General features: G+C 34.1%; 1 protein-coding gene across 1 annotated transcript in view; it reads right to left on the bottom strand.

The window, feature by feature from the left end:
- Positions 1–13,447, bottom strand: part of LOC132746359 (caspase-3-like) — a 25,675-nt gene extending 12,228 nt beyond the window's left edge. The window contains exons 1-3 of the mRNA XM_060735479.1: positions 13,297–13,447; positions 2,504–2,600; positions 76–323 (exon numbers count right to left, since the gene is read on the bottom strand). Of these exons, the coding sequence (XP_060591462.1) occupies positions 76–323; positions 2,504–2,600; positions 13,297–13,309 (358 nt within the window). The 5' untranslated portion in view covers positions 13,310–13,447. The remainder of the gene's footprint in view (positions 1–75; positions 324–2,503; positions 2,601–13,296) is intronic.
- Positions 13,448–13,466: the final 19 nt, after the last annotated feature.

Genomic DNA, 13,466 nt, shown 5'->3' with positions numbered 1-13,466 from the left:
GCCGACCTGACTATAACAATACCTCTACTTTTTTTTCATAAAAAAAAAAGTCGAGCTAAAAAATGAATCGCAAACCTTTAACAAGAACTTTCTGCATTTCTCCAGCAACTAGATTGTTGTATAAATCAACCTCGAAACCCATGTCCATAAATCTCATCTGCAATGAAGAAGCATCCTGGTCTGTGCCCGTTCTCTCCCCTAGTCCAAGACCACGGTCAAATTCCCTGTTGTTTATGATTATCGCCCTCCCTCTCTGTGGATAATCCATCTTGTACTCATCAGCAAAGAACTCCTCTGCTGACATAATCGGCTCCCCATCACCACTGAAAAATAAATGGTATCTTATTAATTCTATATCATTTTCTATAGGGTTTTAAATAACACAGAAACTGTAAAAGTCATATGGCAACTTTCAGACTTTAATGACAATGAATTATATCAGGTACATGCAGACACCAAAGTAGAATCACCAACATACTGTATGTTAGCAGAATAATATCCTGTCATGAAAGAATCCAAAATTCAAATCCACAGATTAGAGGCACAGAAACTTAAATTACTTAATCCAAGAACCCATTTCCACATCTTTAATAGTTACTGTAAACTCATTCTTGTAAAAGAAATTATTGGTACACCTGTTGTTAAACTGCAGCAACACCACAGGATTTAAAAATTGCAAAAATTAAAAATAAATATTAATAACATGATTTCAAGACCCAAGGTACCTTCCATTTGTTCAGGTAAACATGAACACATGAGTGACAGCATAACAACCATCCTTCAATAAACTAGATATAAAACCTCTTTATCTTATTACTAGGGAGTCATTGGCCCCAAAACATGGTATAATATTCCCTAGAGTTATAAGATAATTGTTATGAGTTAACCTTTTCCCTTATATAAGCGTGTTTCGACGGCTTTCCCCCCCCCCCCTTTTTGAGGCCTCAAACAGTGAAAAAATGTCCTATTTAGGCCCCAAACACTGTTTTTCGTTTGAGAAATGTTGTTAAAAAAAGTGACCACTTTTTCGGCGCCGTCCCCCATCCAAATATGTGCCCCCTTCTGTTTGGGGGGTTTGAAGGGGGGGCGGAGTCCCCCTCATCGCCAAGAAAATTTTGGACATGTGACAGGCTAAAAATGGCCTCAGGTCGATCTTAGGGTAACTTGTAACCGACGCTGAAAAGCCTTTTACTCTATCTCAATTCATTGAGAAGTTGCAGCACTTTGAAATAAAAAAAAACAATGCCAAATAGTGATTTTTGGCAATTTTGAGACGTCCCCCCGTTGCCATGGTATCAGGAAATTTACCATTGAGCATGCTGTTACAGAGGCTATGGTGTAGTCAATATTTGTGCCAAGTTTCATTAGTATTGAAGCATTTTTCATAGTTTCATAGCAGTTTGAACTTGTTACAGTGAGGCTTTTCAATGAAAACGGCCATTTTTCGCAATATGCTCATGGGGTAAAAGGTTAAATTGTTAAAAGTTTATAGTGGTAAAGGCCACTGTGATCTTGACCTTTGATCGACAGTTGTGTTCATCTACTAGTCATGACTACCCACAACCCCAAACCTTAGCACTTAATTTCACATGCTTTAAGAGAAGAAGATTTTTTTTTATTATTTACTAAGTACATAAACGGAAAACACATGGCATACCCCCACCCCATGACAGAGCCAATTTTGACAAAGGAACAATAATTTGAATAATCTTGTTAGAGGTAAACTAGACAACATTTCATCCAGAATATCTAAATTTTCGCCTTTAGACTTTCAGAGAAGACGAATTTCAACTCCAGACCATAAATTTGGCAAACCTGGTAACGGTCCACAAGCTGATGTTTTATGCAAAAAATTTAAGCTCTAGCCCATCAGGCTTTTAAAAAAAAGAAGGCTTTACTATAAACATGTAAGAAAAACCATTTTTCCCCCACAAGTATGGTCAAATTTGACCCGAGGTCCATACTGGTAATTTAAACAATCTTGATACAGATCCATTAGATAATGTTCGATAAAACCAAATATCTAAGCTCTAGCATATGGGATTTCAGAAAGATCATTTTTAAAGTTTTTACTTGTAATAATTATACATACATGTATAAGAAAAACCTATGACCCCCTGTGACAGAGCCAATCTTTACCCTATTGCCATAATTTTAACAACCTTGTAGAATGTTTACTAGATAATGTTTCATGTTAAATATCTAGGCTCTAGTCCTTACTGTATACATATACTGAAAACCCATGACCCTGAGAAGAGGACCAGTGTCGACTTCCGGATCATTATTCATTTGAACACTCTTGGTAGAGATTCATTGGATGATTTTTTCTTGCTAATTATCTTAACTGTAGCTCTAAGGTTCCAGAAAAAAACATCATTTTTAAGTTTTTGAAAATCATCTGAAAATCAAATTTTACCTATATCAATTCTTAACTTTTACACATTTTATTTTCAGTAAACCTGTCAGTAATAAACTACAGGGTATTCATATGTAGGAAACTTACGTTGTGACGGGAAATTTCCCTGCACTGGCCCCTCTACTGGGTTTGGCATCAGTATTATCACTGGGTTTCGCATCTACCACATCCTGTGACTGTTCACCTGAAACAATCATATAATGTGTTTTATTATAAGGATATCAGCTAAATTAATAGATCAAATCCAAACCATTCATTTTCAACTGATATACAACAATATAAATGAAGGTGCATAAAATACACACTATCTCATTGGACTTGAAAAACTAAAACTAAAATATATACCGTAACCCATTTAATTTAAAATTTATCGCTGTCTTTATCATTTACAAATCCAGTACAGAAGTAAAACACTGTGTATACTAGTACCATTTTCAAGCTCTGATAATAATTTCATGTGAATTTAAGCCAAAAAAGAAAAAAAAATTATACTTAAAATAATTTAAATTTTTCCTGCCTTCCATTATTATAGCCAAAAATAATATATTCCTGTCAGGTCTATATTTCTTTAATTTCAGTTTATAACATGCGCGTAGCTCTTTTTATACTGTTAAAAAGTACAGTTCCAATTCAATATAAATGCTTTTTCAACCCTACTCATCAAGTTGAATGACCCTTCCAGTAAATAATACACTTAATATAGATACTCCATTACCTTCATAATAACATAATGCTTTTTTAATACTGCTGACCATTTTAGGAAAATAAACTGGCCATATGTGACCGGTCATTTCAAGTCAATAACACTACATTCCTATGAAAGGTGGTCAATAACATCAAAGATTTCCTGCTAATGTTTTAAATTTTAATCTTAGACTTTTAACACCTGTTAACAATAGCTTTAAAGTTTGCTGTTTATATTTTCTGACTTATCTAATTGCATTGGTAACATTTGGTCAGTTAGACAAACATTTTATATAATAAAGAAGCAGGTCAATGCCCAGTTTGTTGAAATTTCAGATAATGTACTATCACTGTAACTTTAGGAAGTGTTGTTATGTGACATCACCTTTTGTAGCAATTGCTCTACCTTGTAGACTATCCTTAAACAACTTTCATACTTTTTAGTAAGAAACAAGAAAAGTTTTAAAGGATCTAGAGTTTTTATACTGGAAACAAAATCATTAGAAGATGGCCATGATGCCCATGAGTCACTCACCATAAACAACTGCTTTTGAAAATTGGAAATTATTTTTTCCAAATTAACTTTGTTCAAGGGTATTTCTATTTTTAGCTTTAGTGGCCCCTAAAAGGGACCAATCAAACCAATATGAGGAAACTTGATAAAAGACTACCTAAGAATGCAAAAGACAAAATTTGGTGATCAATTAGTTCTGTTGAAGGAGACATTTAAATGTATTTCTACTTTTAGCTTTAGCAACACCTAGAAAGGGCCAATCAAATAATTATAAGCAAACTTGATAAAAGACTACCTAAGAATGCTACAGACAAACAAGAGCACCGCTAGGCGGAGCATTATATGCCCGAAAGTGATTTTTTTTTAAAGTAAAGATGAAGCATTTGTAAGACATGGGAATTAAATAAAGTATTACTTCCTTCACAAAACAATCCTCCTTTGAAGTTTCAATATTGTGGTCCAAATAGAACTTAAGTTACGCCCCATAAAACTGATTTCAGTTCTAAGGTAATAGTGACCTTGACCTTGTGACCCCAAAATCAATAGGAGTCTTCTACCTAATATGGACAATCATCCTATGAAGTTTGAATATTGTGGGCCAAATTGAACTTAAGTTATGCTAAAGAAACTGTTTTCAATTTCTAAGTAATAGTGACCTTGACCTTTGACCCCAAAATCAATAGGGGTCTTAAACCCAATATGGACAATCATCTTATGAAGTTTGAACACTGTGGGTCAAATGGAACTTAAGATATGCTCCAGAAACTGTTTTCAGTTTTAAGGTAATAGTGACCTTGACCTTTGACCTTGTGACCCCAAAATCAATAGGGGTCTTCAACCCAATATGGACAATCATCCTATGAAGTTTGAACACTGTGGGCCAAATGGAACTTAAGTTATCCTCCTGAAACTGTTTTCAGTTTTAAGGTCATAGTGACCTTGACCTTTGACCTTGTGACCCCAAAAATCAATAGGGGTCTTCTACCCAATATGGACAATCATCCTATGAAGTTTGAACACTGTGGGCCAAATGGAACTTAAGTTATCCTCCGGAAACTGTTTTCAGTTTTAAGGTAATGGTGACCTTGACCTTTGACTTTGTGACCCCAAAATCAATAGGGATCCCGTACCCAATATGGACAATCATCCTATGAAGCTTGAACACTGTTGGCCAAATGGAACTTAAGTTATGCTCCGGAAACCAAATTGCTAACGGACGGATAGACGTTCTAACAGGAGAGTAATAATGTGGCTTCTCTATTGTTCTCTCTATTGTTCTTTTTAGCCACACAAAAGAAAATAGCCACATAAAAGCATTATGGAATGAATAACATCAAAGAGAAAGAACAGTTACCTATTGTCCCTCTAGCCACATAATTACTGTCCTGTGAGTGCGGACGGACGGACGTTCAAACATTTTGGGTTTAGGGGCTATTTTCTTTGTTATTTTCTTTGTTTTCTTAAGGGCTACTAGCCCATAAACCCTTTGATCACGGAATGAACCTATTGTTCTCTTTACTGTTATATAACCCCTAAACCCAAAATGATTGCTCGGACGGACGGACGCCAGGGGGTATAACATAATATGCCCGAAATTCTTATGGGCATATAAAAAGGTGATCATCCATCCATTAGTTCTGTAGAAGGAGACGTTTAAAGGTATTTCTATTTTTAGCTTTAGCAGCCCCTTAAAGGGGCCAATCAAATTAATATGAGCAAATGCTATAAAAGACTACCCAAGAATGCTACAGACAAAGTTTGGTGATCATCCATCATTTAGTTCTGTAGAAGAAAATGTCTCAAGGTTTTTCTATTTTGAGCTCTAGGAACCACTAAAAGGGGCCAATCAAGCTCATATGAGCAAATTTGATAAAAGACTACCTAAGAATGCTACAGACAAAGTTTGGTGATCATCTATCGATTAGTTCTATAGAAGAAGATGCTGAAAGGTTTTTCTATTTTTAGCTCTAGAGACCCCTTAAAGGGGCCAATCAAATTAAAAGGAGCAAATATGATAAAAGACTACCTAAGAATGCTACAGACAAACTTTGTTGATCATCCATCAACTAGAGGATGCTTTTGTAAAAAAGCGCATGTATCATCAGCTCTATAAGACCAATCATCCTATGAAGTTTGAGGGCTGTAGGTCAAAAGGAACTCTAGTTATCGTCCGGAAACGAAGAATGGACGGACGGACTGACGGACGGACGGACTGACGGACGGACAGGGCAAAAACAATATGTCTCCCCCCGAGGTGGGGGAGACATAATTAGTTCTGTAGAAGATGTCTAAAGGTTTTCTATTTTTTAGATCTCATGACCCCTAAAAGGGGCCAATTGAAATTATATGAGCAAATTTAGGTGTGAGTTTCACAAGGAAGCAAATTTGAAGTCAATCTGTCCAGCGGTTTCAGAGAAGAAGATGATTGTTGACCCTTGACGATGGACAACAGACCATCCCCCTTTGATACTAATAGCTCAGCCTGTACCTTCGGTTCTGTTGAGCTAATAATTTGTGTATTAAGAAAATATCCTTGTCAATAATAAACTAAGTTTTATGTATTAATTTGAATGAAAGATCAAATGTTGCATCAATGGATTGTCTTGATTATTTTTGCATGTCACAAAATTTAAATGCAAATGAGTTATAAAAAATAAAGATTTTCTAACTCTCTAAACAGTCCCTTAACAGTTTGTTTTTATTTTGTATCTAAGGGTTTAGAAATTACTGAAATGAAAGTCATCTAACTGCATATACAAAATCAAAATTAGCAACACAATAACCTATAATTAAAATAATTAAGAAAAAATAAGACTATCAGCAAGCATTCAGTTCATTTCAAAAATAATTGATAAACTCTTTCAAACTTACATTATTAATATTTTATTTCAATATTTGACCATTCTGATTGTTATATATTTATGAAGGATTCAGGGGAACATAAACATTCAATCAATGTAAATGTATCCACTCATCTCTGTTCCAAAAATTTTCTCCCTATTTACTCTGAAGGGTCTCAATCTCCTTAAAATACAGGGCTAGTGTGATCCATGATTATTATTTGGATCAGAGGTGATATGGAACCTAACCAGAATAACAAACTTTATTTAAGCTTTTTAATTTGCAAATACCCTTTTCACAAAAATTGTGTATTATTCGATTGAAAATATTTGATTTAGCTAAAAATGTATCAAAACTTGTTAGTCTGAAACAAAGAATAATTTTATCAATAAAGTAAAGATTGCACACTCCAAAATGTATTAAAATACAAATTCCCAAAACTAATAAAACCTTATAAATCATTATTAATAGACCTTACCGTGACTTTTCCAGTGTAAATCAACAGAAGATCGAATTACATTCAATGAAATCAGGTGCAATCAGAATAAACATTTATACAACACATTTTAATATGAAAATCAACATTAAATTAAAATCGAAAGTAAATTTGGCATTCTGACCAGGCAATTAGCAGTGTTTTTAATTCGCTCCTTTGCGAATGGTGCCAGTACCTGACAGATTGAGGAAAAATCCATTGGTTTGTCTCAAATTGGTAGATGCAAAATATTTATTAGGAATATCTTTAATCCAGGAGACATGAAAAATTTGCATAATATCACTTTAAAACCATGTATTATTAATGATTATTTAATTTTTGGCTACTTGAGGCTGAAAATATTAAGATTGATAATCATAACAATTGTGCATCAATAATGTTTAGGAGTAAAACATTCAAAGTACAAAATGAACTGGGTTCGAATATAACTCATGCAGTTATACTTGGTTTTTATCGTATATCAATTATCAATATGGAAGCATCCATTACTGTTTTTGTTTACCTTTAAATTTGCCGATTTTTGAGGAAATTTTCAGTGTTATTTTGGGAATTTATTAGTCATGAATTGGGAAATTTGCTGTCTATTTTCTATTGTGAACAGTGCCGTTTTCCGGTATCAGTTATATATGGAAAAAAAACACTGATTAGAGAAGAGTTCCTGGCTCTGCGTTGAGCGCTTGTCAAGCCGGTACACAAACAGTGTACTTGTTTTCGACTGCTCAAGCATTCCATTGTCATTTCCTGTGTTTTAGCTGTCTGCAAGCACTCGTTTGTAAGATATTTAATTTGTAATAAAACTATTACAAAGATGCACAGTGTGTAACTGTTGTTTCTCTATTTTTTTAAATTCTATATAATGTACAATATAAATATTTGAATTTGGTGGCCAAATTGGGTCTCCCGAAAGTGACGATTTTGATACAAGTTAAGTCATGAGAAAATTATAGTTTTGGGCCCGGCTCAAAAAGCTAAACAAGAGCACAAACATATCTTAGGCTCAAGCTTATTGGTTGGACTGTTTACATTTTGGAGTCTGCATGCAATCTTTACTTTATTAAAGGGAAAGACAAGGTTGGAATAAAAACTTGATTTCAGAAAAAGAATACTATAAATAATAAGTCTGCAAATTTTCTGCCGCCAAATAATAATATTAAACGAATGATAACAAAATTTAAATCGCTAAATCACCGATTTCTACAAATCAGTAAGCGCGGCCATGTTTGTGTATTGGCCGTTTAAAAACAGGTGCGCGTGATGTCATTTCCCCACATCTTTAGATTCATAATCGTAAGGAAATATTAATATAATAAAGTATTGACCAGACAATTTAATTTTCACAGGAGGTGTAGAGGAGATTTTTTATGGTTCAAAATACGTAACAATATCAAAATAATAATAATAATAATAATAATAATAATAATACTTAATAAAGAAACGTACGGCTAGCCAAAAGTTCTAGCCGTACGTGAGTCACGAACGACTAGCCAGGACGCACTGTACGTATTGTCTAGCCGTACGGCACTTTTCAAAATTATATGGAAGTTGAACGTTATAAAATTGTTGATTTTCATGCTTATCATTTTTTGTTTTATTTGTATGAATTATTAAATCATTTTTGTTAATTTTAAGCACATGGGTCGAATAAAAAATGATCGAAGTGGAATAAATAAATAAAAAGATCATTGAATGAAAAAAAACGGTGAAATGCAAAAATAATTATATAATTTTCAAAAGAGTAGATAAATATCGAATATAAAAGCACAGTCAATCAATTAATTAGCCTTAATTAAAACCTATCCAGGGACTGACAATAGAATTTTAGTATGCCTTTCACGGAACATGCAAACTTTCCTTGATGGACAAACTTCTATACAGTACCGTCGGTAATTGTCGCAATTATCAAGAGCCTAACAACAATCATTTTCAGTGTTTGTTGTTGTTTTTTTTTCATATAAAAGGTGTCGAAAATTAAACTTAATGAAACAAAAAAGGATTATTATCAAAATTTTGTAAACTATTTCAATTGGTGTAAATGCAAGCAAAGGCTATTTTTTCTCGACATCTTGCGATGACAAAGATCGATATATATAGCGATCAAGGCGATTAATCTCTAAAAAGTTAACATCCAAAGACAATTAATGCTGTTTCTTGGTTAAAATCCTCGCTTAAAGTCATAAAATAACAATTGCATTTTCGACTTCCATAAGATTTTGAAAAGCGCCGTACGGCTAGCCAATACAGCGAATCCTTGCTAGTCGTACGTGTCACGTACTGTTAAAACTTTTGGCTAGCCGTACGGGCCCGTACGATAGCCACTTCCATTATAAAAACCCTCCTAAATCGTATATGTTATAATTGATGTACACATTTCAAAAATATAAGCAACTCTTTTGAAAAGTAAAATGTTAACATCTGTCAACGTATGATGCTGCGCATCGTAATCATAGCCTAATATTAACTGCAGGCAAATCATTTTTATTGGCTGCTCAAAAATCTAATTTGCATAATTTATTCACACAATTGCTGGTTCTTACTACTTATGTCTAATACTGCGCATTGTCCATTTTAATTGTTCCTAATTTGCACCAAATGCTCCTGTCACACTGTGTACTGACGATTTTTATTGCTCCTTGTATGCCTCTGTGCCGACAGACCTTTTGATCATGCACAATGTTGCCCTGATTGGTTAATCACCCTTGTCAAATATTCTTATGACGAAATAGACATCTATTTTTTTACGCTTCATCAGTGAACTGAATGACCTTAGGGGGAATTAGGTTCCACACCTGTCAAATTATACTGTAGTAAATTACAGCGCGTCATAACATAGCAACACATTTTTTCAGTTATCAATAATCATTTGAAATTTTAAGTAGATTTATGATTTTTTGTGTTATTGGATTAAATTTACGGTAGTAGTAATGCGTATCTGTCGGGAAAGTAATTTGGTAAGTAGATAACGTGGAAAAAAGCTTTAGGGAGCTGGATAAACCCGAGAATATGCGTAATTATAGGGGAATGGGCAACATGTTGCTGTTGGTACCAGTTTTGACTGGGTGCCTAAATTACCTATCTTTGGACAGCTTGTCTAGCGAAAATCAAGTACAAAATAAAAGGAAATATCGTCAATTTGAAGAAGTTTCTCATAGTACCCAAAGTAAATTTATGGTTTATGTTTGAAAATTAAGCAGTCATTGCTTAAATCATGTGGTGGGATCATCAGCAAGCTTGAATATCGGACAAATGATAATTAATGTCGCGGCGTCTTCAATAAAATCATTAAATTAATTAATTAAAGCAATTCAGTTCCATATGATGTTTTCATAAATAATATATAATGTACGCAATAAAATTAATAAGTTCTTCGTCAAGATATATTTCAGTTGTACCAGCGTGTACACCTATACCGGAAGTGGGTATAACACGTCACAATCTCGGTCTCGTCTGTCTCGCGAGAATGACATAACGCCAAAATGGCGGCGCCCATGAACTTATTTCTCAAGTAAAAAATAGTGTCTTAAAACACGAATTTCTCTCTTATAGGGTTGATGTCAATAGGAAAACTGCCATGGTTCCTCTTTTTAAATGATGATTATTTATATTAGACAGACATCAATCCATCCATTCCTATTCCTTTAAGACTTGATGGTATACGGTATTTTTTTCATATACGTAAAAATTGTTTGAAAATCAGTTTTATCGTTGTAACAGATGTCCAATTCATGTATAAATATTATGGGGAAGTCAAAGACGGGATCGGGAAGCGGGCCCCAGCTTTGGCTTGCCCTGCAATAGACTACATGTGTATATTTAAAAGGAAATTAAATAGAAAGCAATCAAAACATATAAAGAATTCTATACCTATCAATGAAATTTTTAGTGCAAGTTCTAGTTGGGCGCCGCCATTTTCAAAGTAACACAATCATAATAAGCCAGGTATTCCTATAACAGACAATCGCAACTTTTCGGTTAAATAATGATTATCGAGTGTACCGAGTGAAAACAGAAGCATGCATGAAATACCGAATGACACCTTTAAAACGTAATAATAAAAGATCTTTTAACTGCCTTCCCTGTTCATAGGCTTTGCCTAATTAAATATTAAAATATTTTTGATAGTGTTTACAGGGGTGTATTACGTTGGGGGGGACAGAATCTGACCCCCAAGAAGTTCTGGCTTCCATAACTTCATATGTCGCTTTTATTTTGACATTGTGCGACAGAACAGATTTAGCAGTACTATAAAACCTGTTCGCTGAAGTCTCTTTAGATAACCCCCAAGCGTCTGTGATACATTGGGCTAAGATAATATCTCCAGTTTTAAGACAAGTAAAATGGTTTCCTGCGGGGAACATTTTTAATGATAAAAAGATATTTCATTTAACTATTTTCAACATTTTTTTTTGTTTTTTTTTTTTTGGGGGGGGGGGGGGGGGGGGGGTAAATAAACGTTTGTATCAGGAATATAGTTAACAATAATCGATCAATTAGAAGAAGGTCTTTGGAAAGTGGTGACCGTTGAAGACCGGAGAAGGCCGAAGATAAAACAATTATTTCTTTTTAAGAAAATGATTAAATAGGCCTACCATTTTATGAATAATTCCGCGTAAAAATAAATAAAGTAAACACACAAGTTTACGCAGAAAATATCTCTATTTATTATGGCAGATGCCACTACGAATATTTTAATTTTGTAGATTTTCAGTATTTGTAAAATTTGAGATAGATTTTAAAGAAACATTGATAATTTTCAAAAACATCATTCAAGTTTTTGCAACCTAAACGGTAAAATAATTATAGAAAATTAGAAATATCACGTTATAGTTTATTGTTCTTAATTAGGTGTAGTTCGGACTAATTCCCTAGAGGTAAATCCGTAACGTATCGGCAAACGGTATTTAGCTTGGTTTTCGAAAAGGTCAATTAACCAATCATTAACGGTTTACAGATCACATGCTCCTCCATGTACTGAAAACAGGACACGTGCTCCTCCATGCCTCAAAAGTTAAACGCGTACCAATACCCTGCGGTCTCCAGACCGCAGGGAATAATTCAAAGGCATTTCAGTGCTAAGGAATATAATGTTAAGAATACTGGTCAGGGACCATCAACCGGACACTTTTTTAAAATTTTTCCATCCATGTTCATAATTGACAACCCAGAGATCTAAAATTTTCACACAGTACAGCTAGGTTTTTCTCCTAACTAACAAACTAGTTTTCCTCCTTTCTATTATGGTACATCAGCTTTTATCGTTATCTTGCAATTCGAAAAGTTGCGATGTTTTCAAAACCATCACCTAGCAGGTACTGGCGTTACCGTAAAGCTCGCTTAGCGAGCAGGCCCTTCGGGCCAGCTCGTCATGCTCGCTATTACCATTAACAGAGGTTGAAATAAATTTATTTATTAATTATAGAATGAACATGCATTTATTGTTGATAAAAAAATGACTGACAACCACTGAGCAAAGAAAATACTAAATTAAGCATTTTCGGGGACATCCGGGTTTGGTGGTTGTCCGGTTTTGGTGGTCCCTAGTCCTTCATTGAAAGACATCGCATTTTCTTTTTTTACATTTTGACGTTTATCGGAAAATGCGAAGTCTTTCCATAATTGGCTAATTTCCCATAGCACAAATCGACACGCTTCTCGAGTCGATTTGAATTTACCGGTAAATCACAACTTAAATGTTTTTTATCACAAAAAGCAATTGATTGCATAAAAGACGGAAGCATATTTTCCCAAAACCTGTAAAAATATGCAATAATTACTCACGATAAGTAGTTTATTTATCCATATATTTTAGAAGACACATGAAAGACAGTTTGCGGTGACCCCCATATTGGAAATTCCCGGTCATGCTGTGACGTCATTCAAAAAACAATAGTACGAAATTAGTCTGAACGAAAACATTTTCTGTTGTGAATTAAGACGCTGACAGGTGCACGCAGTAAAAATTTCGTCTAAAAAATATGGTTCCAGTATTCCCCGCTTTGCGTAGTGCACACAATATGGATGCTGTTTACACAATTTTAACACGGGATTTGTTTTAAATTGTTTAAAATTTGAATAAGTTGATTTTGATAAGGAAAATACACATTTGTGGTAGGATTATGATTATTTGAAACAGTTTACATCGGAAGTTTGAATGATTGTGCATGTTTATTGTTTTTCATTTTGCTATGGATTTTTAAATAGATATCTTTAGACGTTAAAGCGGATTTGACCCATGTAAAAAATAGCTTCAAATCCGCGGTTACGTCTAAATATTTGGACTAGGTGGTCCCCAACCAGTATAATGTTAACTATTACAAAAAATACAATTGCCATAATTCTACAACGTACCTTGTCCACTCATATTAAGAGGTAATAACTTGTTCTTCCTTATACTTAATAAATATCTAAAAAATTTCCCTTGTTTTGTTTTTGATGACCTAATCTCATCTGACTCAGCAAACGATTTCCCAATATTTATCGCAACGTTTCGGTACAGTAGGCTCTGATTAAAGGGTAAT

Source organism: Ruditapes philippinarum, unplaced genomic scaffold (assembly GCF_026571515.1).
Source record: "Ruditapes philippinarum isolate M1 unplaced genomic scaffold, ASM2657151v2 ctg370_1_1_1_1, whole genome shotgun sequence".
Classification (NCBI taxonomy): domain Eukaryota; kingdom Metazoa; phylum Mollusca; class Bivalvia; order Venerida; family Veneridae; genus Ruditapes; species Ruditapes philippinarum.
This window is presented reverse-complemented; position numbering and strand designations above follow the sequence as displayed.